The following is a 26,381-nucleotide window of genomic DNA, read 5'->3' on the forward strand; positions in this document are numbered from 1 at the left end:
TGACGGCTACCAGTCCTACTGTACCGTCTGCTGCCACAAGGCAATGGGTTGCTGCTGTTGTGTAGCAATGCAGTACCGCATCTGCCAGCACCCAGGAGACGTATGGTGACAGTGAGCTGAGCGGGCTCCATGCTTGCCGTGGTATGGCGTCTACACAGGTAACTCAGGAAAAAAGGCATAAAACGATTGTCTGCTGTTGCTTTCACAGAGGGGGGGAGGGCCTGATGACACATACCCAGAACCACCCGCGACAATGTTTTTTGCCCCATCAGGCACTGGGATCTCAACCCAGAATTCCAATGGGCAGCGGAGACTGTGGGAACTGTGGGATAGCTACCCACAGTGCAACATTCCGGAAGTCTACGCTTGCCTCGGTACTGTGGAAGCACTCCACTAAGTTAATGCACTTAATGCACTTAGAGCATTTTGTGTGGGGGGACACACAATCGACTATATAAAAATGATTTCTAAAAAAACGACTTCTATAAATTCGACCTAATTTCATAGTGTAGACATACCATAGGTTTATTGATTACAAAAGGTTGATTTTAAGTGATTAGAAGTGATAGGCAAAAAGTCACAGTTAGTTACCAAAGAAAACAAAATAAGTGCACAGTCTGAATCTTAAACCTGTAAGACACTAGGTAGTATTTAGAGCAAGCAGTTTTCTCACCCCACTGGATGTTATAGTTCATAAAACACCGGGAGCTAGTATCTGGGCGTTTCCCAAACCCACAGCATATTTTAATGACAACCTTATAACACAATTTTCATAACTTTATATTCATTAGTGATATACAAATTTAGATGGAACAATGGGTTTCAGCAGATCATAACCTTTCCCATGATACCTTACATGGCCTGCTTTGTATGCAATATCACAGTTACATACAAATGATGAATATGGGGGTCACAGGGCGCTCCCTCAGAGTGTACAGTGTCACAGAAGGGAAATCTCCTCATTTGGGAGAGAAAAAAGCCCCTGAATTTGTATAAGGGAGAGAAGCTGAAATCTGATGAGGTTCAATAAGGATAAGTGCAGGGTCCTGCACTTAGGACTGAAGAACCCAATGCACAGCTACAGACTAGGGACCGAATGGCTAGGCAGCAGTTCTGCGGAAAAGGACCTAGGGGTGACAGTGGACGAGAAGCTGGATATGAGTCAGCAGTGTGCCCTTGTTGCCAAAAAGGCCAATGGCATTTTGGGATGTATAAGTAGGGGCATAGCGAGCAGATCGAGGGACGTGATCGTTCCCCTCTATTCGACATTGGTGAGGCCTCATCTGGAGTACTGTGTCCAGTTTTGGGCCCCACACTACAAGAAGGATGTGGATAAATTGGAGAGAGTCCAGCGAAGGGCAACAAAAATGATTAGGGGTCTGGAATACATGACTTATGAGGAGAGGCTGAGGGAGCTGGGATTGTTTAGCCTGCAGAAGAGAAGAATGAGGGGGGATTTGATAGCTGCTTTCAACTACCTGAAAGGGGGTTCCAAAGAGGATGGCTCTAGACTGTTCTCAATGGTAGCTGATGACAGAACGAGGAGTAATGGTCTCAAGTTGCAGTGGGGGAGGTTTAGATTGGATATTAGGAAAAACTTTTTCACTAAGAGGGTGGTGAAACACTGGAATGCGTTACCTAGGGAGGTGGTAGAATCTCCTTCCTTAGAGGTTTTTAAGGTCAGGCTTGACAAAGCCCTGGCTGGGATGATTTAACTGGGAATTGGTCCTGCTTCGAGCAGGGGGTTGGACTAGATGACCTTCTGGGGTCCCTTCCAACCCTGATATTCTATGATTCTATAAGCCCCCGTGCCTTGGTGAGCACCCAGAGTCTATAAGGGTTTGAGGAGACCCCAACGTATTTTGGAGGCAGAAGAGGAGCCTGCAATGGAGGGAGGGGAGAGATTCTAAGATTGGGTTGAAGAAGGGGAGAAAAAATCCAAAGGCATAGGTGGGAATCTGAGGGGATGAAGCCTAATTTGGGGAGGGGTGAAGAGAAGAGGGCATCCAAGTTGAAGTAGAAGAGAAGAACCCCACAAGATTTAAAGGCTAAAAGAGAGAGGGGGAGAGAGGACACCTGCGAAGGTGAGGAGAGAGTCCATCGTTACTGAGCTCAGAGGCAAGAATAACCCGATTTTTCCTTCTAACACAATGTTAAGTGGAAAATAAAGGGTTTTCAGTCCTGATTTAATGATAAACCTGAATGGAAACTTAATCCCGGCGCTGCTCATGCCCCTCCATACATTCTCCAATTGACTCAAGTTGATGCTGGGTTTTAGAATATAGTTGTGTATGCATCTGTTGGCAAATAATCATATCTATTTAGGGTGTTCTGGTTTCGATGCACTTCTATATTAATATGTAATTTGAGACACTAGAAAGTTATTCCAGTGCAGAACTCCAGATGAACACCATGAATGCTCTTATTATTCTAATTGCGTATAATTTTGCCTTTGAAATGTCTGAAGACCTTCAAATATACTGGAAATGGCACCTGACATTTCAAAAATATTTGGGAGACGGCCACCCTCCACCTCCAGGCAACTCTACCTGGATTTTGTTTTGCCTCTTTATAGCTTTCAGATGTTTGTTTGTGTCTGGTCTGGTCAGCAGTCAGAGCTTTTTGAATTTTTCTGACACACTTCAACAAATCACGTGTATCATGGTCAGAAAATCTATCAGTAGTACTGGCCCTAATTTTTAAATGCTGATTGTTAAGGAGCCCTACTTGAAAAAGCACAACCATATAAAAGAGAGGCTGTGTCCAATCCAAAAAGCACATTTCTGAGACAGAAAATACAAGAGAATAACAATGTTTCTCTGCAGGAGAAAGGATGCTTTTGTAGATAAAGCCCTGGACTAGAACTCAGAAATCTGTGGTTCAGCTCCTGGCTCTACCACCCACTCCCTCATGTGACTTTGGGCAAGTCACTCTATCTTTATGGGTCTCAATTTTCCATCTGGAAAATGGGAATAATTATATTTTCTTCCCCCATTCTTTGTCTTTCTGGTCTCTTATAGCAGGGTGATGCTATAGTTAAAGGTTTAGACCACGTTTTTGTTTAAAATTCAACTCTTCTAACCATGCTAAAATACACACAGTTACTCAGATTGCCTTGAAAGTTGGGTGAGCCTCATGAGTGCCTGGATTCTGTACGTGTTCCAAACTTTTAGATGTTTGACTAAGTTGTTCCCAAGATACAGTCTCAGGGGAAAAAACAGCTTTTCTTAAAGATGACAGATTTCAGCAGCCTTTCTGTGCTCTTAGGGTGTGTCTACACTGCAGTTAGACGCCCACTATTCATAGATTCATAGATATTTAGGTCAGAAGGAACCATTATGATCATCTAGTCTGACCTCCTGCACAATGCAGGCCACAGAATGTCACCCACCACTCCTGCAAAAAAACTCTCACCTATGTCTGAGCTATTGAAGTCCTCAAATCGCGGTTTAAAGACTTCAAGGAGCAGAGAATCCTCCAGCAAGTGACTCGTGCCCCATGCTACAGAGGAAGGTGAAAAACCTCCAGGGCCTCTTCCAATCTGCTCTGGAGGAAAATTCCTTCCCAACCCAAATATGGCGATCAGCTAAACCCTGAGCATATGGGCAAGATTCACCAGCCGAATACTACAGAAAATTCTTTCCTGGGTAACTCAGATCCCACCCCATCTAATATCCCATCACAGGCCATTGGGCCTATTTACCATGAATATTTAATTACCAAAACCATGTTATCCCATCATACTATCTCCTCCATAAACTATTGGCCTGTGCGAGCTGGTTTGGGCCCCGGGGATCAGGATATGAGGATGTTTAATTGCAGTATAGACTTCCAGGCTCTGGTTGCCAACTTAGGCTCTGGGATCCTCTGACCTCAAAAGTCCTAGAGCTCAGGCTCCAGCCAGCGCCCGGAAACCTACACTGAAATTAAACAGCCCTCGCAAGCCCAAGTCAGCTGATACAGGCCAGCCATCGGTTTTTAATTTCATTGTGGACATGCCCACAGAAAGCGATTAAACCAGGGCTCAGATCATTGCGCCAGGGTGCCCAGAGCTCAAGGGTTCCTCCAACAGAGAGTCTGGCACCCTCTGGAGAAAATTAAATTAAAACTTTATGTTAAACATATTTTGCTTCTCTACATTACAATATCAGAAGCCTCCCCTTCCAAATGACATTTTAAATGGATTAAACTGATCATGTGTGGACAGAGGAGTTAACAGGATTGTTCGCCTTAGCTATTCTATGGAAATAGGATAGCTTAAAAGAATAGTCAGTCGTCCTTTGATCTTAACCCCAAGTCAGTTTGACCTCTCACTTGGGCAGACATTTGGAAAGAAAAGGATAGCAGATTGTTAAAATGTGTGTCTGGGGAATGTGTTATTTTGGGGAAATGTAATCAAGTACTTTTGCAAAAAAATAATTACATGAATGCTTGCTGGAAGGGAGGGATATTTTACGGGTCCAGAAGTGTGGGAATAAGGTTGAGAAGGATTTGGGGCTGCACTGTGGGGAGGGGGATAAATGGGGTGGGTGGCAGAGGAGGTGAGGGAGCTGGAAGACTCAGGTGAGGAGGTAGGACACATGGCGTGAGTGGCAGGGTTTTTGGGGGAGCATAAAGAGACAGGTGCCTGTTAGCCCCACATTCTTCCCTTCTGTGTGTGCCAGGATCTGGGGTGTCTGAGCCCCCTCCCTACCCCCCGCATGTGAGCCAGGTTTTGGAGGGTTTGCATTTCTAAGGGTGTCTGAGTCCCGCTCCCTCCGTTTGTGTGCCAGGATCAGGGGAAGCCCCGCCCCACTGGGTGGGTAGTTTAGAACTAGCATGCTCCAAGCAAGCACCAAGCACACTGCTGAGACTGGGATGAGAAGCTGGGCACGGGTACACTTCACCAGGCCAGATTAACCTTTTTCTGGGCCTGGCACCAAACATATTTGTGAACCCCCATGGGGGCAGTGGGGCAGGGCATGGAGCGGGTGGCCCCATTCCCCCCAGCACAGCCTCAGGGCACTGTTCACAAACCGGCAGCCACCAGATGTAAACTGACCGACCTGGCCCTGCACTGTCCGCGCACCCTGTACCCTGGAGGCAGACCTGAGCTGAGTCATACACACACCGCTGAGCACCCTCCTCACTCAGAGACCCCCCCACAGACCCCTATGCCCAGCGCCGCTCTGCTGAGACTCCCACACAGACCCAATCCTAGCACCGCCCTTCCCAGAGACTCCCTAACAGACACCCCACAACTGCACAAAGCCCTGCACACCATCCCTGCCCACAGACTCCCCCAGTGCCCAGCGCCCCTTCTCTGCCTCCCCACCACACTGCACAGTGCCCCACCAGACCCCCTATACCCAGTGCCCCAAAATACACAACCCTCCCCCAACCCCCACTGCCCAGAAACCCCATACACAGACCCCTCAGAAACCCACTCCCTTGAGTCCTGCCCCTCGGCTGCACTCACCAACCCCACTGGGTGTCTACTGGACTGACCTGGCAGCATGGGTGGGGCTGGTCGCGGAGCGGGGATCGCTCCAATCCCTCAGGGATGGTGTGATCATCCATGTCGGATCGGGGCCTGCCCAAGCCAGGTTCCCTCAGGACCCACTTGGCTGGTGGGGTCCAGCCGAGCCCCCCCGTGCTGCTCCCCTGCCCACTGGCCGAGACTGACTCAGCCTTTGCACTGGTCCCAGGTGGCTCGTGCCAAGGATCGTGGGTGGGTCCCCACATGTCCCTGGCAGCAGTATTTGGAGCCAGAACCGCACTGGGGAGTGGGGCAGACCCCTGGAACATGACCCCCACAAGCTCACCCTGCCCAGGTACACCCACTGGCCCCATGGACACCATCCTTGCCCAGCTCACATGGCAGAATCCAGCTTCTGACCGGTGACTGGGACCTGCTGGCTGGGACCTGCTCATAGAGCAAGGCCTGGGTGCTGGACTTCTCCAGTGATAGGGACCAGACCCAGTCGTGTGGATGGGTTAGACAGGTCCATAATGGGCCCCTTCCCAGTGTGGGTCTGGCGCCATTGTAAACCCAGTACTGTGCTTGACCCATATGAGGAATTGTCTAGCACTGGGGAGGGAGGGAGACTCACTGACATGAATGGTGCAATTCATACATCTCAGAGCCATAGAATCATAGAAGCATAGAATATCTGGGTTGGAAGGGACCTCAGGAGCTCATCTAGTCCAACCCCCTGCTCAAAGCAGGACCAACACCAACTAAATCATCCCAGCCAGGGCTTTGTCAAGCCTGACCTTAAAAACTTCTAAGGAAGGAGATTCCACCACCTCCCTAGGGAACGCATTCCAGTGTTTCACCACCCTCCTAGTGAAAAAGTTTTTCCTAATATCCAACCTAAACCTCCGCCACTGCAACTTGAGACCATTACTCCTTGTTCATTGTTTCAGGCTGCGTTCATCTCCATGGGGAGAACATCTCATTGAGATTAATGGGGTGCTTAACACATCTTTGAGTCTGAAGTTCTACCCTAGGCAGAAATCTCAGAATGAAATTTAAATATTTGGGAAAAATCTCCCTCTGTTGAAGTTTTATTGTTTATTTTGGAGAAATGTCACCTAAGCACAGTAGAATATTCAGAAGGGTCTGACACTGTTGTTGAACAGAAAACAAATGATACACGTGACTGCTCACAGGGGAGAGGATTGATTAAGGTGGGAGAGCAGGTAGCAATATGGGAAGGAGAGTCTGAGTCTGCAGCAAAGGATGGGGTGTTATGGAGCGGGGGACACATGGGAACGAGTGGTGGGGGGAGATGCTTTGGTGAGCTCAGATAAGAGAGAGGGGTAGGGATTAGGGGGAGTGGAGAAGTAGGAGGGGTTTGAGAATATTGTAGCCCAGTTGGCCAGCTTACCTCTATTATATTAACTGCTTTGCTTTATATTCTGCTTTATTATATACAGCAGTAGAGCAAGGAACCTACAGGCTCGTATCCTGTAAGACACTGGCTTCAGCAGTTAGCATGGGGCTTGAGGCCTACGACCTCTGGCACAGATAAACTCAGGTAACTCATAAATTTTAGGAAACTAGAAGTAGAGTGTAGGGAGGAATTTTGTCCATAATGAGATTAGCCAACCACAGAATATGAACTAAGACCAGCTTCTGGAGGTTTTGGATGGGAGATCTGACTGCAAGAGTGCCAAGGCAATGAATTGACATATATGATAATGGGGTGAAATCATGAACATACTAACCTGTACAAGAAGGACATCTGAACATTGATAAGGGGAGGTGGAAATACAAATAAGGAAAAGGGGAGAAACCCCTACTGAATAGGCATTAGACACGGTAAATGTCAGTTTAACATATTATAAAAGTGGCATCCCAGCCTGTGGGTGGGTGGGAGAGAGAGAGAGATGTAGCCCTTAGGAGGGGCCAGAATGATGGCCTCTGGTGAAGATGAGGAAGATGACTGTGATGAAGAAGATAATGGCTAACATTTCATGTTGTCCTGCAAGGATGGTGTGAGTAGGGATGTTCTGATGTACCTTCTGTAGTATCTCTATCTACCTTATTGAGTTAGAGTGTGTGCGACTTTGCTAAATGTACTAATAAATTCTATATTTGTAAATATAAAAGAGTTCCTATAATGTGAGTGTTGCACCTGTGCATATCGGGGTTCCCAACTATCTAATAATTTTAATGATACTGGGCCTGATCTTGGGACAACAACCTGTCTACCCTCAAAGTAATAACTGGACATTTATATTCATAATCTATAGATCAAGCTACAATGTGAGTGGTAGCAGAAGAAGATGGGGGTTTAAGTGAGGGGTCCTGTCAGCACTGCATTTTCCCCTTCTGTGTGTGTGCTGAGATCTATGGGACACCTACCCCTTTACAGGGCTCGGAGTCCCTCTCCCTGCCCACTGTAAGTTTTGGGAGCTGAGGGACCCTGGTCTTCTTGGGGGATCTGAGCTCCCCTCCCTGAACGTCCCTGGGATGGGGGTGGGAATGAAGGTAACAAATTTAACATCTGAAATCCAGACAAGGAATAATTAAAATTCACATCACCCCTGTGTGGGGGGAAGGGGGAGGCTGGCCAGAATGTGTGAGGGGAGTGTCCCAGTTTGGAGGAGGGGTGGATTGGGTGGACCTGGGACATGGCTGGGGACGTCTAGCTGAAGCAGGGGCAGGAGTTCCAACTGGAGCTGGATAGTGGGAGTGAGGGGCCCAGCTCTGTGTGCGGTTTGGACTGTGTAACCAAGGGAGTGTACAGCCCTCCATTAAGCGGCTGCCTGTGATATGCGCATTCAGCAGCATAGGGCAGGAGACAGCAAGGAGATGCTTCTTACATGTTAATGGCTTCTACAGTGCCAACCAATGGCTTCATGCAGTGGTTCCCAAACTGGGGTTTGTGAACTCCTGGAGGTTCGCGAAATGTTACAGGGGGCTCTTGGGGATTTGTTTTGCTGTTTTTCAAATTAAATAGGCTGCTAGTGTTGTTTTTAAAGTTATTATGAAGAACAAATTTAAGCTTTGTTGTATCGTGCGTTGTTTGCCTGGACTGCTCAAGACCTGAATGCTTGTGTAGGAGGAACTCTTTGAGTTGGCTTCTTAAATCCCTTCATGCTGTTTCACATTTGATACTCCTTGATGAAACATAGGAGCCTTGTCTTATAACTGGCTTAATCAAAGTGATACAAGCTAGAAAAGTGAGATCTTGGAAGAGTGTTGCCGTTTTCATAATGTAATAAAAATACTGTAGTGATAAATAATTAATAATAAATAGCATAATAAGCATGTCATAAAACAAATTTTATATCTCCTAGATCACTGCTTTTATAATTTATGCTCAGGTAAGGGAGAAAATCCCTGCACACATTCATTTTTAGGAGGGGGTTCACGAGACTTGACATTTTAGTGAAAGGGTTCGTGAGTTGTTAAAGTTTGGGAACCACTGGCTTAATGGGATGGGAAAGAGACCGGGAGCTGGAAATATTGGTTCAGGGACTACATGTTGCAGGGAATGTTTGTGTCAAGGGTGAAGAAGGAGAAAGACACACCAGTCTTCTCTCACATGCTAAAAGTTATGTAACAAACCTGTAATAAAACTGTCAAGGTTTTGGGACATGGAGCATGGAAGAGATTTCTCTCACTCGTCCTGTTAGCGGCTGCTCATTGTAAACATTTCGAAGTATGACCACTATCCCCTTTCCGCTATAACAAAATGTATGGGAGGCAGAGGAGCACTGAGGGAATCACAAAGCAACGATGCATTCTTGTGGAAAGACCATTGGACTGGAACTATGCCTAGCTCTGCCGCTGGTGCTGAGTGAGCTTGGGCACCTGTAACAGCACCACCTGGGGGCACCTTCCATAACAACATGTACAGTGCCTAGCACAGTGAGGCCCTGATCTCAGCCAAGGCATTTTACCACGACTGCAATTTACTAATAAATAATTTTATTAAAGTTCACGTTACACAGGTTTAAAGGAAAGGTACTGTACATCTGGGGTGAAGCTTGGGTTATGAAAAATTTAAAATCTTGATTATAAAGCTGATGAGATACATTGGGTACATACCAAGCATTGTTCCAGATTAATGTGTGTGAGTTTTTAAAAGTGGTAGGGAATAGGTACGTTGTTTTGGGCCTCGTGATTGAACACGTCCTTGAAGTAGGAGAAGAGTCTCTCAGATGGGATAGCGCAGTAGGATGAGGGCCCGTCAAGGATCTCTCTCATGGCTTTCGGACGGTTCATCCTGTAGAGATTCTGGATATGGGATGCAGCCACTGGGTCGTAGCAACAGCTGGCATTCCTTCTCCTGCCTTCTCTGGTGTTGTTGTTACGGTTTGGTGCAGGAAACCTGCGAGCGGTCTACATGCCCTCCTGGGGTTCGCTGCTCCCGGATGCGATTTCCACAGACAGTTCCACGGTCAGTCTGTCCATAAGGGCGTCAAAGTCTTCGAAGGAGTCCGTCTTCTCCAGCTCCTCCATCCAGGCTTTTTGCCATGGTGTGGCAGCCCTTGCCCATGGCTGCTGCTCCTCTGGCTGCCCCGTCTGGGAAGGCTCGGGCTGGGAAGCTGCTGCAGGGACAACCTGCTGCCTTGTTACCTCCCGAAGTTAAGACTGGTTCTCAGTTGGATCTTGAGGCAGGGTCACTGGTGTGGTAGGGGGGACTTCTCCCAGTGTTGCTGGGGCAGTGCTGGCTCTTTCAGGAGGGAGGGGAGTTCTGGAAGTGCTGGTGTTGGATCTCAGAGGAAAGCAGTCTTGCTTGGAAGCACTGGGACCGGTGCTGGTTCTCCTGTGGGCGATTTTCAGCTGGGGGTCCTTGGTGGAACACGGGACCTTCTGCGGACGGGGTCTCGCTGGGCGGCCCTGGAGGTAGTGCTGTGTCTCCTAGGGGCGAGGTCCTGCTGTGCGGTCTGGGGTCTGCGGGCAGCTCCTCCATCGGCTGCGTCTCACCGGGAAGCCTGTGAGGCGGTGCTGGCTGCTCCGATGGCAGCGTGGTGCGAGGTTACATGCGGGGGAGCGCTGACCCGTCTCATGTCGGTTTTGAGCTGGATGATCTGTATGAGGTCACTTAGCCATCTAGTGAGGTTGCTGCCTTGCAAAAGGGCATTGATCCTCCTCACAGTGTGGTCCAGCATGGGGATTCTGGAGATGGGGCTGACCCTTCTGGCTGTTTGTCGGTCCCCGGGATGGGGATTGTCCTTCCCTCGGTAGGTGGTTGGGATGCCCTTTGTGGCTCTGGGGACGCTGGCTGGGGTGCTGCAGCCGGAGCTAAAACTACAGGTTGTTTCTCCCTGGTCTGGCACCCTGAACCCGGGAATTTTCCAGATCAGGGGAGGTCTATGCTAGCCCCTCTGCTGCTGCCAGCTGCAGGGCTCTGCTCTGGCGGCAGGGGCCAGCCCGGCATTGACCTAGCGGGGACTGGTGGGGTGGAGGGGGCGCTCGGGGGAAGAGGTGGGGCGGCTGCGGAGACAGGAATGCAGCCCCGTGGCCAGCAGTGGGTTGCCAGGAGTATGGTCGTGGGGCTGCACTCCTGGCCCCACTGCCAGCTGCAATGCTGTGCTCCCGGCACCCAGCCAGGAGGCTACACAGCCACCTTGCCTTGTCTTCCCCCAAGAGCCAATCAAAGATATGGTGAAAAACCTCCTCATGGAAATTTGTTTCCATTGTAAACTAAAAAAATCCCTGTCACACAAACTTAAACCTTTGTGTTTAGTCTCTACTCAAAAGTGGTCACATAAACAAGCAATTTCTGCAGAAATACGCCTACAGTTATGTTCTGCTTTGGGTCATGCCTCACACCTGATATTGAGTGTAAGAAGGGTGGAGGAAAATGGATGTTTGTTTTAATAAAAGAATCAGTCATTGTCTGATTTTTTTCCTTAAATCAGATTAATTGAAATTGGACTTTTTATTTAAATCAAATCTATTTTGCTTTTAAAATATTTACAATTAAATAAGAAATTATAACATCCTGTGTTAAAGCATAAACTACTATAATCTGTATATAAATTTAAATTAAATAAAAATGATATTCAAGAAGTATGTGTTTTCTGATGAACTGGTAGAAGTTATCCGCTGAGCACCTGGAAGCTCTGAGAATACCACCTCAACATAGGGATCGGCTTCTGGCTCCCAGCTGCAGAGCTGGAAAGTCTGGAAGCACCAGCTCCCTACCTTTAAGGCTCCTGGCTCAGCCACTGTTCCCAGGGCTTCTAGGTTCCCATGGCTTCTAGAATCCTGATTCACAATCAATCCACTAGGGCTGACAGGGAGCCAGAAGTCTAGAAGCCATGGGAGCCGTGGCTGAGCTAAAAGAGTGGTTTTCAACTTCTTTGGTCTCAGGACCCATTTGTAAACTTCGATGGCCTGTCGCGAGCCAGTAAATAGATTCAGTGCAAAAATGTCTGGCTTATGAAATATTTCTAACCTAATTTCTAATACTTATATACCACATTAGTCTACATCTTAGTCTCATCCAGAAACCTGCCAGTAGCGTCCGGGGTATATTTCCCTTCAGGGAGTTCAGGTCCCAAAGAATCCATGAGTTTTTCATCCCACACTCTCAGACTCAGAGTCACGACTGACCTCGAGGGCGGGGGGGAACCTCAGAGAGACTGTAGGGAGTGGGCTGCCGGGACTGAGGGTACTAATACCTAAGAATTCCCCATGCCTCCAACCAAAGAATGACCCTCAGCAGCACCTGCAGCCATGTGCTCCCCGACTGCACTGACCAAACTAATCCACTGGGGCCTTCAATAGCTGTTTTTTATTCTGGAGTTTTGCCAAAAAGTCAGAATCCACAGCCAAAGCCGTGGAAACCACAGCGACAGGCCCAGTCTCCATTTCTCAGACAGGCTCAGGCTAAGAGTCCACTGAATCAGGAGCCACAGAGCCACTAATACCATCACCCCTGGGTGTAAAGGGGCCACTAACCCCCTTCCCTCCAGAACCAACATCCCCAGAGACAGCTGGAGCCTGCTGGCACTCAGTCCCTCCTGCAGCCACCCCACCCTGCGCTTTACCCTCAGAGCCCCCCACATTCCCAGGCACAGGGTCACCAGGGGCAGCCTGCCTCTTCTTAGGGCACTGATTGACTCAGTGTGTCAGACTCCCACAACGAAAACAGGCCAATTCCTCAGTGGCAACAAACAGGATGTTAGGTTTCAGAGTAACAGCCGTGTTTGTAACAGCCAGAGTAACAGCCATGATGTTGTCACACTCCCCAATCCTATACTTCAGGGACACCTTAAATACTTTGGAAGCACAGTTTAATATCATATAGAGCTGCCAATGAAAGGACAAGACATGCTGAACTTCTGGGCTTTACAGCTGAAAGGAATCCTCCTAATAGGGCTAGTGATCTTACCATAACTCGCCAGGCCTCTGGCCACCTGCTCATTTCCTAAAAATGGAGGGGCATTAGAAACAGCAACTTGAACAGCAGGTGTTGAGAGGGGCACAACAGGGACAAAAACACCCTAATCCCCTCCACAACCATCTGCTTACGGAGGCTTCGTGTGGCAACAAACAACACAGCCTTGCTCATGCGGGAGGCAATACCTCACCTCTTAAACCCAATGACCTTCCACACAGCTAGAACATGCTCCTCCACCGAGGAAAAGCCTGGAGGCAAAATCCGAAACCCATAGCCACACGTTAAACTCTCAGACTCTGCGACAAATTGTAATCTTTGTCCCCCTGGGCCCTCAACCAGCCATCCCAGTCCACAGGGTGTCCAAAAGCCTGCTAAGACAAAAGAAGGCCTGAAATAAACCCACAACTACCAAAAAATAATGAAACACACATACAAACAAACAAAAATTCCCCAAAACACAGACAACAGCAAAGCACACTCACTCTCAACCTCCATTCTAAACAATCCCACAGTCCTCAGTGAGAGAGATCCCCCTGTACTGCCTGCTCTGTGTGTGTGTATGTCTGAGAGAGAGAGAGAGAGATCCTGATACACTTCCCCCTGCCACTTGTGTGTGTGTGAGAGGGAGAGAGGCAGCCTGACAAAGGGAGAGGGTTTACAATTGGAAGCTGGGAGAGAGGAGAGAGACAGCACAGATCAGGGAGCCCCTGCTAAATTCCCACTCCCCCAAAAAGTGAGACTGTGGCTTCAGGGATATGGCAGCTCCAGCACCGCAGTGACCAGAATCCAGAGAGAGAGAGATCTTACCCAGCACAGGTTATTAAGAGCCAGCTGGTATCCCAAGGGATTTTAATGAAACTGGATGGAGTCAGGAGAGGAGCCAGAGGGGCTGTCTTTGTCCAGCTTAGGGGGCACTGGGAAATCCTGCCAGTGACTGAACTTAGTCCATTGTTAGGGGGCACATATTTGTGGTAAATCCTGTAGTCTACTGGAAACTATTCCTGTGCTTCATTTTCCAATAAACCTTGCCAGGTGCCTTCGTACCTTATCTGATTCTGGGGGTTCTCTTGGGGTCTGCTTTGCCAGCTATCTGCGCAGAGCCAGGGCAGCACACAGAGGGAGCACACGCATGCAGCTGAAAAGTTATCAACATTTGAAAGAGTGACATCTGACAACAATAGGCAGTATTGCCAATTGCAGAAGTTCAAAAGTCAGACTTCATGATCCCCAAATCATGATTTAAATTAATGCTTTTGTGTTTCTTTTTCTTAGCCTGCTAGTTCCCGAGTGTGTAGGTTACACATGGTTCACATTCTTAATCTTTTCTCCACAATCCTGAGGGCCTAGAAACATAATTATCAATAAATTTTAAGCTGAAATTCTAAATTATTCACATGACTCCAGGAGCTGAGGCCCAAAAATTCCAAGTATTGTAATCATCACAATAAAATGGCAGGTGATGCTTTGCAAAGTGGATTGTGTAATATGGCTTCCGGCACCTAAGTTTCATGAACATATATGGTCAGAAATCAGTAGAGCTAGAATACATCTCACACACAACAGCCAGCATGTGTCTCTCAAAGGGAAGTGTTGTGTTTAACCAGTGCTTTGGAAGCATATGCCACAATATAGTCATCATCCATGAGGACAACTCCCACCCATGACCAATCAATTGCAACACTCAATTGTGAGAAGTTAAGGCTGAATTTGCTGAGACATTTTAACATGTTGACATAGGATGCACTGTCCCTTTAAGGGAGCTGCCAGGTTTAGCTCTGTGGTCTTGGTTTCTACCCTGAATGGGGGTTTCTGGTGGCTGTAATCTAGAGGGATGCTCAAGTGGTACTCTGGTTAAATAGCTCTGCCTTAATAACCTTAACCATATAAAAAAGACAATGTCCATTAAAAACAGCAGATTTTTGAAATCAAGAAACACAAGAATGAACACAGCTCCCTGCAAGAGAAAGCCTGGTTGTGCAGTTAAAGCCCTGGATGAGAACTTGGGAGATCTGTGTTCAGTTCCTGGCTCTACCATACACTACCTGTGCGACCTTGGGAATGTCATTCCATCTTTCTGGGTCTCATTTTTTCATCTGAAAAATGGGAATAATATTTCCTTCCACTTCCCTCTGTCCTGGAATGAGACGGTCACACAGCATAAAGGGCTGTCTCCTCTTTCAGGGTTCTCAGACAAACACCAAACTCCCAAGCAGAAACCTGCCTCCAGAATAGGCTGTAATCAAAGTGCAATGCAGACAGCAAACTCTCTGGCTTCTTACACAATTCACTCCTTCCAAAACTACATCTCCACCAAACCTTGCGAAACCCAATAAAATTAACACAAAACGTGTCACCCCAAGACTAAACCTTGCTTAAGTGCTAAAAAAGAACTTGGACGACTATAAGAGAACTGACTGGTGACACCTGCCAATACAACATGTCTAGTGCCTAACACACTGAGGCCCTGATCGCGGCTGGGGCACTTAAGCAATTCTGTAATACACTAATTACATGACAAATCTTGTTGAATTCAGAGTTAAGGTTGGCAAGTGATAGCTTATGCCCTTCTCACACTTCAGAAAACTAGGAAATAGAGAGTGAAGGTAAACACCCACACAACCTTAACTCTGCCCCCTTGGAGCTGGCAAGAGTCACTGGGAATAAGTGCATGCACTCCAGATGAATTCACTGTGTTAGGTGTAACTTTATTGAATAGTGGAGGAAGAAGCTGAAGCAGCTGGGAAGAGCTGTGACTGTGATACAAGGAGCTCTGTGTCTGAGTCTTCCTCCTGTATATTCTCAAAAGAAAGAGGTTCGTGTGAACCATGAGGTTCCAGTTGGCATCATTCCAGTAGAGAATTGTGGAGGTTGTGTCAGTAGCAGGGCACTGGGTGCTATGGCTATTGTCAGTAGTGAGGTGGGATGTGAGAGCAGTCTGTAAATTTAATGATGGGTAGGGGAAAGTATAGGTTGAGGTAGTAACCTGTGTGCAAGTCTGAAGGGATTGTAAAGGGTATGAAGGGGTTGTTAAATTTTACAAATGTGGCATTCTCTCAGTGGAGTAGGCTCATTGTTTGAGTGTAGGGCAAGGGCAGGTAGCATCTGTCCATCAAATGAAATGCCGGATTGCAAGTGTTTATGTTATGGTCATTCTGAGACATCATTCAGAGAGGGCAGCGTTAAGGTTGTGTGGGCGTTTACCTTAATTTAATTTTTCCCACATATTTAAGTTCATTCTCAGATTTCCACCCTGGCTGTGTTTCAAACCTCAAAGTTGAAGGCTCAGACTAGTGTTAAATGGCCCATTCATTTAACGCAATGTTCTCAGCTGAAAGAGACTACCGCATGGGGATGAGTATAGCCTGAAAAAATAGCTCAGATATGTGAACTGCTCCATTCCTTTCAGTGGTTGTTCCTTTCCCCCTCCTCAGTGCCAGAGTTTCTGATGTGTGCCAAGTGTCTTAGTTCTTAGCTCCTCGCCCTAGTCTCAGCACTTTGTTCTTGGTGCATCTCTGAACATGCCAGTTCTAAGCTAGTGGGCAGGGATTCCCCAGACCTTGGCTCTCATGTGGGGTAGGGAAATGGGCTCAGACACCCACAGCAAGCAATCCCCGTCACATGGCTCACATGAGGGCAGCAGGGATGGGGGAGGACACATCGCTGTAGAGGAGCTGGGGAAACACAGGTTGTGGCTCACACAAACTATTTTCCCCCTGTGCCCATTGCAGACCCTCATGTCCCCCTCTCCAGCTCCCATCTGTCTCCTTCCCACTCCTGCTAGACCCCCATTTCCTGAGCCTCAACCCCTCCTCCCACCTATTCTTTCACCCCCAATTGTCCTCCCCTCCTAACAAGCAGTTGCTTGTGTAGTTATTTTATTTTCAAACAATAGTTTCAGCACCTTCTGCATATTCTGCCATGCTCAGATCCTATTTCCCTCCAATTAAAATCCCCCTGTAACAGAGGCAGACTGGAGCAATATGCCTGCTTCTTTTACTTCAGATTTCTGCCCTGGGTTGAATTTGGACGCACAGTGCCAGGGGTGGTACACAGATGCAGTTATTGTAACCTTCCCCGGAGATACCCAAGTCCTGTGATGGGTGGTTTTCCAGACAGTAGCCTCTCCCTCTCTCTGCCGGCTGTTACTTACTCCAGTCTCTGCAGTTTGAAGTTCGGGTGTGTCAGCCCCTTACACAGCAGCCGCACTCCAGCATCTCCCAGATTATTACCACGCAGGTGCAGCTCTGTCAGGCTCTGGCTGGTTCTGAGAACAGGGGCGAGATCCCCGCAGCCAGCGGCTGTCACACCGCAGCTCCGCAAGCTGCAGGAGAGAGAAAGACGGAGAAGGGGGATCATGATATGAATGGGGACCCTCACAGCTGCTCAAACAGGTGGCCCCACCCACCAGCCGCTCTGCCTGACGCATCAGCATCGAGAATGAGCCAGAAATCCTGCTACAGACTCTGTCCGAAGACCCACCTTGTGTCCAGTGAGAAATCAGCAGTGGGTGGGACTTCCTGTCTCAACTCCACCCCGTGCCCTTTGCCCTTCACCAAGCAACAGGGAGAATGGCCTAGACCCTCAAACCTCTGCCACTGACCAATGAGGAATAAGGTTTGGGGTAAAACTCCTTCCTGAGCCCCGCCCCCTCGCCCTTTTTTAGTGGCCAACCAGAATTCAGAAAGAGTAAAAAGTTGCTCTTTAAGTCCTGCCCACTCAGCTGCTGACCAATCAGGTTGGTCTTGCCACTGATCAGCCCCAGAATCAGTGGAGAGCTGGAGCCCGTTCGCACCCGTTCTCTAGAACTGGTTGTTAAATTTAGAAGCCCTTTTAGAACCGGTTGTTCCACGAGGGAGAACCGGTTCTAAAAGGGCTTCTAAGTTTAACTGGCCAAAAGTGGCACCTTGGGCGCTGGCTCCATGGGTGCTCCAGCCCTAGAGCACCCAAGGGGAAAATTTGGTGGGTGCAGAGCACCCACCGGCAGCTCCCCGCCCCGCCCCCCACCCCAACTCACCTCTAGTCTGCCTCCTCCCCTGAATATGCCGCCCCACTCTGCTTCTCCACCTCCACCCCCCAGGCTTCCCGCAAATCAGCTGTTTGTGCGGGAAGACGGGGCAGGCTAAGAAGCAAGCGGCGGCTTCGCGCTCAGGCCCAGGGAGGCGGAGATTAGCTGGAGGGTGCGCACCGCAGCAGGTAACCGGGGGGGGGGCACGCCCCGCCCCAGCTCACCTCCACCACCCTTGGCCTAAGCGCGAAGCCGCCACCTGCTTCTCAGCCCTCCCAGGCTTCCCACCGAACAGCTGATTCGCTCCGCACCCACCAAATTTTCCCCACGGATGCTCCAGCCCAGAGCACCCAGGGACTCGGCGCCTGAGGCGTCACTTTTGATGTTATCAGTGGGGGAGCGGCCGCTCCCCCTGCTCCCCCTCAGCTACGTCCCCCACCCCTAGGAGCCAGAGGGACCTGCCGGATGATTCCTGGGAGCTGCCCCAGGTAAGCACCTCCGGGACACCCCACCTCGCCCCTCAGCAGGTGCCTCTGGCTCTTAGGGGTGGGGTGGGAACCCACCATGGTGGCCCACGAGACCCTCCTGCCCGGTTCTGGGGGCAGTTAGGGGACAGGGGAGGGGGGTGGATGGGGCAGGAGTCCCAGGGGGCGGGGGTGGGCAACAACCCCCTCGTGGGGTGAGGAAGGAACCCGTTGTTAAGATTTTGGCTGCTCATCACTGCCTAGTATGGAGTGACCCAAACAGGGCAGGCCCATCGCTACAGGGAGGCTGTAGGGGGAGCCCCCTCCCCAGGCAGCTGGGCCAGGCTCAGAGCAGGAGGAGCTGGGAGATCTTGTCCCTCCATGACCCTGGCACTAGCTCTGCTGCTGCCCTGCAGGACACAGACGTCTCCTGTCTCTGCCCCCAACCCATAAGCTCCCAGCTCTGAGCCTCAGGCCTGGGGAGGGGAGGCAGCTGCGAGGCCCAGCACTGGCAGAACCACACCCACCTTCCTCTGAGACCAGGGATCAAAGTGGGGGAGAGACAAAGAGAAGAAGATCCCCCTGGCAGGGGGTTCCCCAGGATGTGGGGAGGGAAAAGCCCCTGAAAAGAAGGCGACTGTGTGACCCTGTTGGCAGGGCCTGTTCCAGGGTCTCTGGAGGGGTTATAAAAGTAGGAGTTCTGCTAGTTTCTTTAACCCCCCTGCAGAGTCTGGGCTCCTGATGGAGCTGCCAGCCAGCTGAAGGGGTAACCATGGCAGCAGGCTGGCTATGTCCATGTGCACTTCAAGGACCACCTGCAAGTATAGTTGTCTTTGTCCTCCTTTGAGGCCTCACAATGAGCCCCCTGCACACCCAAACATGATCCCACCCCCACCTGCTAAATGTTGCACACACGTCGAGAAACCCCTTCCATCAGAGCTGTCATCTGCACGGCCTCCTTCATCACCTCATTTGCCTTAAGATATTATTACTCTGCCCAATGGGGAGGTGTGATGGGACCCCCGGGGTGCGACCTGTGACTGTGGGACCGCTGTGCCCCCTTTACTCTCTATTCTGGGGTGTCTCTCACAATGCCAGACTGGTGGCAAGCAGCAAACCCCTGCAGGTGCTGTTACCCCTCAGTACAACTGCGTGTGGAGCCCCACACCCAGCTAGATTGCGTGAATGCTCCCAGAGCCACTCATGAATGCCTTTAGCGTCTCTGACCTCCAGTCATTACATGCAATGGCGAGTTGCTTTGAAATTAGCATTTCAAAAGGTTTTTTGAAATAAAGGAAATATAAAATCCCTCTAAGAAAAGCTTCTGAGAGATTTGTTGTACATCAACACCACCACGGGCGTCTATGATGTGCTGGTTAGTAGGTTCCCAGTTGATGAGTGATTTTTCTACAGAATCTGTCATAATGAGAACTACTCCCTCTGAGCGCTTGTTGTCACTACGCCCTGAATAAATCAGATGTTTCTTCTCTTGCCCGAAGTATTTCTTATCCACATCTCTCAATTTGCTCTCACCGATGCCCAGGATTTCAAGTCTATAGTTACCCATAACTCTCATGATCTGCAAGATCTTTGATGTGTGAAACATTGTTCTCATATTCCAGTAACCAACCCTGAAGTGTTTTCTTGCTGTCAGCATCCAACTTTTCAGGGCCTTGGCTTCCAGAGACTAGCTTTCATCAGGAGCCTTCCTGAAGCACAAAGGGGCAGCAGCGTTCATTTTTACCGGAATGGTATCCTGGTTCTGTTTCTATAACTGGTGAGATGTTTTTATGAGACTATGTCTTTAGCCTTGTACACAACCCTCCTGACTTTATCCGGGCTTGGGACTGACAGACACAGGCATAAGATGCAGCATTGTCCCTAGTTTTTTAGACAGAGTTTGCTTGTTTGTTTAAATTTTGTTATTTTTTTCAGATGTTCTGTTTGTTTAGTAGCTAAACTCAGTTTCTCTCTATCCTGTTTTCCTATAGGAGCTAGACAGGAGAGTACTCTGGGCTCAAAGGAAGAATATCCTTGGAGGTCCTCCACGCAGCCCAGAGAATGCTCACCGAAGTTCTTCCCCACCTATAGTGGAGTCCCTTGGGGCTGGAAGGATGGGAGCATTCAGTTGGTGATGGAGAACCATGGAAAAGAGGTTTTAGTTGGGGTGGAGGAATGTAGAGGATAGGGTTCATCCGGGTGTTAATTTTTTAACTAATTACCCAGCTCTGAGTTCCCTTTAGTATATCTCAGGAGTGTGGAAATTGATGTGGATGCTGCCAACAGGCAGTCATTATGCATTGTGGGGTGTCTGTGTTCATGCACGGCCATGGTGTAGCATTTTATGTTTTTGCACAAGAATTACCAATGCACCAAGCAATTGTTTTAAAGCTGACGCATGTTTGAAGTTCTAATGCTATAACATTGTATTTCTCATTCACTATGTCTTTGTAAATCTGAGGGGTGGGTGTTTGAGGGCACACTGAGCAGAGACCACTGAGTCTCCCCTCACCTGCTCTGGGGCTGGCATGCAGCCGGGATATGAGTGGCACAGCTTGCTGAAAAATGGAAACAATTCTCTTTGGAATATTTTGCTTAGTACTTCATCCATTTTTGAACCAAAATTATGAATTTTTGCAACTAACTCCAGTGAGCGGCTTGTCAGGTGACAGAATCAGCTTTACTGAGTTTAAGGCCACAAGAGACTATTAGTTCATCTAGTCTGCCCTCCTGCACATCACAGGCTATTACATTTCCCCTAAAATCTCCTGTGTTGAGCCCCGTGATTCTGAGTGATCAAAGTGCTTGTGGAAGAATGGGGTAAGGGCAGCGTGGAACTGCACTGCGCGGAGACTCACTGCACATCTGCAGCAGCGTTGCCAGTGTTGGTGCTAAAAGAGTGCAGAGGGATGTGTTGGTAAAAAATATGTGATTGTATTTCCTCTGAGTAGGTTAAACACCAGAGGTGATGGGATCCCTGTGCACGGCTGTGCGCACGTTTGTGTGTGGCTGGGCAGCGTTAGAAGTATGGTGCGGAGTTGTGCTGTTACTGCCAAGGCAAATGGCCTGTAGCAGACAGTCTCAGCTGCGCTCCACAGGGACAATCTCACTGGAGATGCCCAGGTTCAGACTCTTGGGCATTGCAGCAGAGTGTTCTCAACAGCTAGAACTCAGCTGTAGAAGGCCTTCTGAGAGGGGATCAGACTGAGCCCTGGCCTGGCCATGGTCCGAGCAAAATGCAAGATCACTTCTTCGCTAAAGCCCTTACCAGGAACAACACCAGGGTCAGCATGAGATGGAGATGGTGAAATAAGAGGAAAGATAAAGAATAAGAGAAAAGAAAATTGGGTTGGTGTGACACAGAGCAACCTTGGCAAAGGGTCCCCTGTTCTTTGCAAACAGCTCTCACCTCAGGCCTGACAAACTCATTACACCAAATACTTCTTAAAGGATATTTATTCATCAAGTATAACATGTAACGTATCTACAGAACCCTGTGTTGTCTACCCTTGCCACATCCCAGAACATTCAATGGAAAAGTGTCAAATACCATGGCAAATGATCAAAACCACTTGGAAGTGAAAAGGAACATCACAGCAGGCAGGGGATCACCAGCTAGTTCTGCAACTGACGGAGCTTTGTGGGGAAAACGTTTTTCATTAGATAGGAAAGGTAACTATTGATGACTGTAGATCAGGGTTCACGCTTTAGGAGTTTGTTTTGTGTTACAACCAGTTGTTTCCATCACCTTCTCTCTTTCCTGGATAAATCTTTATTCTTTCTTAAATAAACCTACTTTATAGAATCATAGAATCTCAGGGTTGGAAGGGACCTCAGGAGGTCATCTAGTCCAACCCCCTGCTCAAAGCAGGACCAATCCCCAATTTTTGCCCCAGATCCCAAAATGGCCCCCTCAAGGATTGAGCTCACAACCCTGGGTTTAGCAGGCCAAAGCTCAAACCACTGAGCTATCCCTCCCCCCCAACTTTAGTTTTATGATAAGTGTTCACAAGTGCTATGTGGCTTACAGGAGCACTAGTTAAGGTAACTCTGATAAACTGGGGTATGCTACATCTTTGGGTGCAGAGATTCTGGTACTTCTGTGAGTAGCCAGAGTCAGGGGCAGTATATCATAGGAGAATGAATCAGGGATTCAGTGATTAGGGTGCCCATCTTGTTAGCCTGCAAAGCAAAGCTGGGGCTGGCATAAGCCCAGAGGAGAGTGCTTGAGTGAGTGAAGGGCTGGTGGTGCCAGGGAGCTGGCACCCAAATACTCCTAGTAAGACTCTGTAGGCGCAGGGGGTGGGGTAATGTGGTAACTCTCCATCCCCAATAACATCAGAGTGGAACAGAGAGGAAAAAAAAATCTCCTCCCCTCCACCATCTCTCACTGTGTTAAGCACTTTACACAGAGGACACCTGTGAATACACCGAGGAGGCCAAATGTTACTTACTCCAATTTCTGCAGTTTGCAGTTCAGGTGTTTTAGTCCCTCACACAGCAGCCGCACTCCAGCATCTCCGAGTTTATTACCACCCAGGTCCATCTCTGTCAGGCTCTGGTTGGTTCTGAGAACATCTGCAAGATCCCCAAAGCCAGTGTCTGTGAGACCACAGTCCCGCAACCTGCAGGAGAGAAACACAGAGAAGGGGGATCACAGTGTGAAGGGGGCTCGTCACAGCTGTTCTGACAGGCAGCCCCGCCCACCAGCCCCTCTCCCTGACCAATCCACGTGAAGAATGAAGTAGAAGCCCTGCTCCACCGCCTGTCCCAACCCCCACCCTATGCCAATGAGGAACCAGTGTGGGGGGGAACTTCCTGCCTAAGCCCCACCCCTTGCACTTCACTCTTTACCAGTCAGCACTGTGAATGGACCAGACACCCCAATCCTTAAATCTCTGCCATTGACCAATAAGGAATAAGGTTTGGGGTGAGACTTCCTCACTAAGCACCGCCCCTCACCCTTTCCACTGACCAACCAGAATTTAAAGGGCAGCCACCAGGACACCCTAAGTCCCACCTACCCAGCTCTCAGCCAATCAGATTGGATTTGCCACTGATCAGCCCCGGGACGGTGCGACGCAATCAGAGCAGCCCCATTGCGACAGGGAGGCTGTAGGAGCAGCCCCCTTCCCAGGCAGCTGGGCCAGGCTCAGAGCAGGAGGATCTGGGAGATCCTGACCCACCACACCCACAGCACTAGCTCAGCTGCTCCCCTGCAGGACACAGACGTCTCCTGTCTCTGCCCTCAACCCATCAGCTCCCAGCTTCGATCCTCAGGTCTGGGGAGGGGAGGCAGCGGCAAGGCCCAGCACTGGCAGCATCACACCTACCTTCCACTGAGACCCGGGAGCAAAGGCTGGGGGGATTGGAAGACAAAGAGGAGACCAGCCCCACAACTGGGGGATCCCCAAAGTTTGGGGAAGAAGAGACCCTGAGAGGAGGGTGACCATGTGACCCCGTTGGCAGGGCCTGTTCCAGAAACACTGGTGGGGTTATTGTAACAGAAATTTTCTACCGGATTCTGCGTCCCTCCCCGCAGAGTCTGGGCTCCTGGTGGAGATACCACCCAGCGGAGTGTGGACCTATGGCAGCAGCCTGGTTATGACCATGTGCATCTCAATGACCAGCCCCAGCATGGCTGTCATATTCTACCACTCCGCCATCCACCCTCCCTCCAGGGCTCAGAGGGAACCCTCTGCACCCCCAACAGCTGCCAAATCTTGCACACATGTAGAGACACCCCACCCATCGCATCTGTCACCTGCAAGGCCTCCTCCATCACTACAGCTGCCTTCAAAATATGGTCACTTCGCCAAATGGGGAGGAAAGTCCTAATGTTTGAGAGAGAAAAAGAGCCCTGAATTTGTATGAGGGAGAGAAATCCCCAATCCCTGGGGTCCCCCAAGTTCCGTCATGGTTGGTAGAGCCCCAGAGATATTTTGGAGGCAGGAAGAGAGGCGCCCCAATGCGATGAGAGACTCTAAGTTTGTGTTCAACAATGAAAGAAAAAAACTCATGGGTGTATGTGGGAAACTACGGTGATTAGCGCTAGCAGGGGGAGGTGGGGAGAGGGAGTACTTGATTAAGCAACAGAGAAGAGTTCCACAAGATTTAAAGGTAAGGAAGGAGGGAAGTCAAATAAGAAATTGAGGAGCAAAAGACCCCAAAACGGGGAGAGGACACATGAAGGGAAAGAAGGACCCAACTGGGATAAAAAAAGGAAAGACTCCCCCAAACGAGGAGTGGTGTCGGGGGTAAGCTTTGGGAAGGAGGTAGCTGTGCCAACCGTATATGAGTTTATTCTTTGCCCTGGGCGCTGATTAGAGTCCATTCTGGAGGCAGATTTCAAAGTAGCAGCCGTGTTAGTCTGTATTCGCAAAAAGAAAAGGAGTACTTGTGGCACCTGAGAGACTAACAAATTTATTTGAGCATAAGCTTTTGTGAGCTACAGCTCACTTCATCGGATGCATTCAGTGGAAAATACAGTGGGGAGATTTATATACATAGAGAACATGAAACAATGGGTGTTACCATAGGCACTGTAACGAGAGCGATCACTTAAGGAGAGCTATTACCAGCAGGAGAGCGGGGTGGGGGGGAACCTTTTGAAGTGATAATCAAGGTGGGCCATTTCCAGCAGTTGACAAGAACATCTGAGGAACAGTGGGAGGTGGAGGGGGAATAAACATGGGGAAATAAGAAAAGGAGTACTTGTGGCACCTTAGAGACTAACCAATTTATTTGAGCATAAGCTTTTGTGAGCTACAGCTCACTTCATCGGATGCATAAAGTGGAAAATAGTGAGGATGTTTTTATACACACAGACCATGAAAAACTCCGCGCTTATCACTGCAAAAAGTTTTCTCTCCCCCCACCCCACTCTCCTGCTGGTACTAGCTTATCTAAAGTGATCACTCTCCTTACAATGTGTATGATAATCAAGGTGGGCCATTTCCAGCACAAATCCAGGGTTTAACAAAAACGTCTAAGGAACAGTGGGGGGAGGGAAGGAATAAACAAGGGGAAATAGGTTACTTTTTATAATGACTCAACCACTCCCAGTCTCTATTCAAGCCTAAGTTAACTGTATCTAATTTGCAAATTAATTCCAATTCAGCAGTTTCTCGTTGGAGTCTGTTTCTGAAGTTTTTCTGTTGTAATATCGCAACTTTCATGTCTGTAATTGCTTGACCAGAGAGATTGAAGTGTTCTCCGACTGGTTTATGAATGTTATAATTCTTGACATCTGATTTGTGTCCATTTATTCTTTTACGTAGAGACTGTCCAGTTTGACCCAATGTACATGGCAAAGGGGCATTGCTGGCACATGATGGCATATATCACATTGGTAGATGTGTCTGTAAGCAAGGACTGGCCTGTCTCCCAAGATTTGTGAGAGTGATGGGTCATCCTTCAGGATAGGTTGTAGATCCTTGATAATGCGTTGGAGGGGTTTTAGTTGGGGGCTGAAGGTGATGGCTAGTGGCGTTCTGTTATTTTCTTTGTTGGGCCTGTCCTTTAATAGGTGACTTCTGGGTACTCTTCTGGCTCTGTCAATCTGTTTCTTCACTTCAGCAGGTGGGTATTGTAGTTGTAAGAATGCTTGATAGAGATCTTGTAGGTGTTTGTCTCTGTCTGAGGGCTTGGAGCAAATGCAGTTGTATCGTAGAGCTTGGCTGTAGACAATGGATCGTGTGGTGTGGTCAGGGTGAAAGCTGGAGGCATGTAGGTAGGAATAGCGGTCAGTACGTTTCCGATATAGGGTGGTGTTTATGTGACCATCGCTTATTAGCACTGTAGTGTCCAGGAAGTGGATCTCTTGTGTGGACTGGTCCAGGCTGAGGTTGATGGTGGGATGGAAATTGTTGAAATCATGGTGGAATTCCTCAAGGGCTTCTTTTCCATGGGTCCAGATGATGAAGATGTCATCAATATAGCGCAAGTAGAGTAGGGGCATTAGGGGACAAGAGCTGAGGAAGTGTTGTTCTAAGTCAGCCATAAAAATGTTGGCATACTGTGGGGCCATGCGGGTACTCATAGCCGTGCTGCTGATTTGAA

The 26,381-nt window shown here is 48.8% G+C and overlaps 1 protein-coding gene across 3 annotated transcripts in view; it reads right to left on the reverse strand.

Annotated features, from left to right (window-relative positions):
• The window catches only part of LOC311521884 (NACHT, LRR and PYD domains-containing protein 12-like), a 214,173-nt gene that overhangs the window by 29,817 nt on the left and 157,975 nt on the right, over positions 1-26,381 (reverse strand). For all 3 annotated transcript variants that reach the window (XM_084630573.1, XM_084630571.1, XM_084630572.1), the window contains 2 exons: positions 22,775-22,945; positions 17,002-17,172 (listed from right to left, as the gene is read on the reverse strand). In XM_084630573.1, the coding sequence (XP_084486699.1) occupies positions 17,002-17,172; positions 22,775-22,945 (342 nt within the window). The remainder of the gene's footprint in view (positions 1-17,001; positions 17,173-22,774; positions 22,946-26,381) is intronic.

Source organism: Lepidochelys olivacea, assembly GCF_965140295.1.
Source record: "Lepidochelys olivacea isolate rLepOli2 genome assembly, chromosome: 6".
Classification (NCBI taxonomy): domain Eukaryota; kingdom Metazoa; phylum Chordata; order Testudines; family Cheloniidae; genus Lepidochelys; species Lepidochelys olivacea.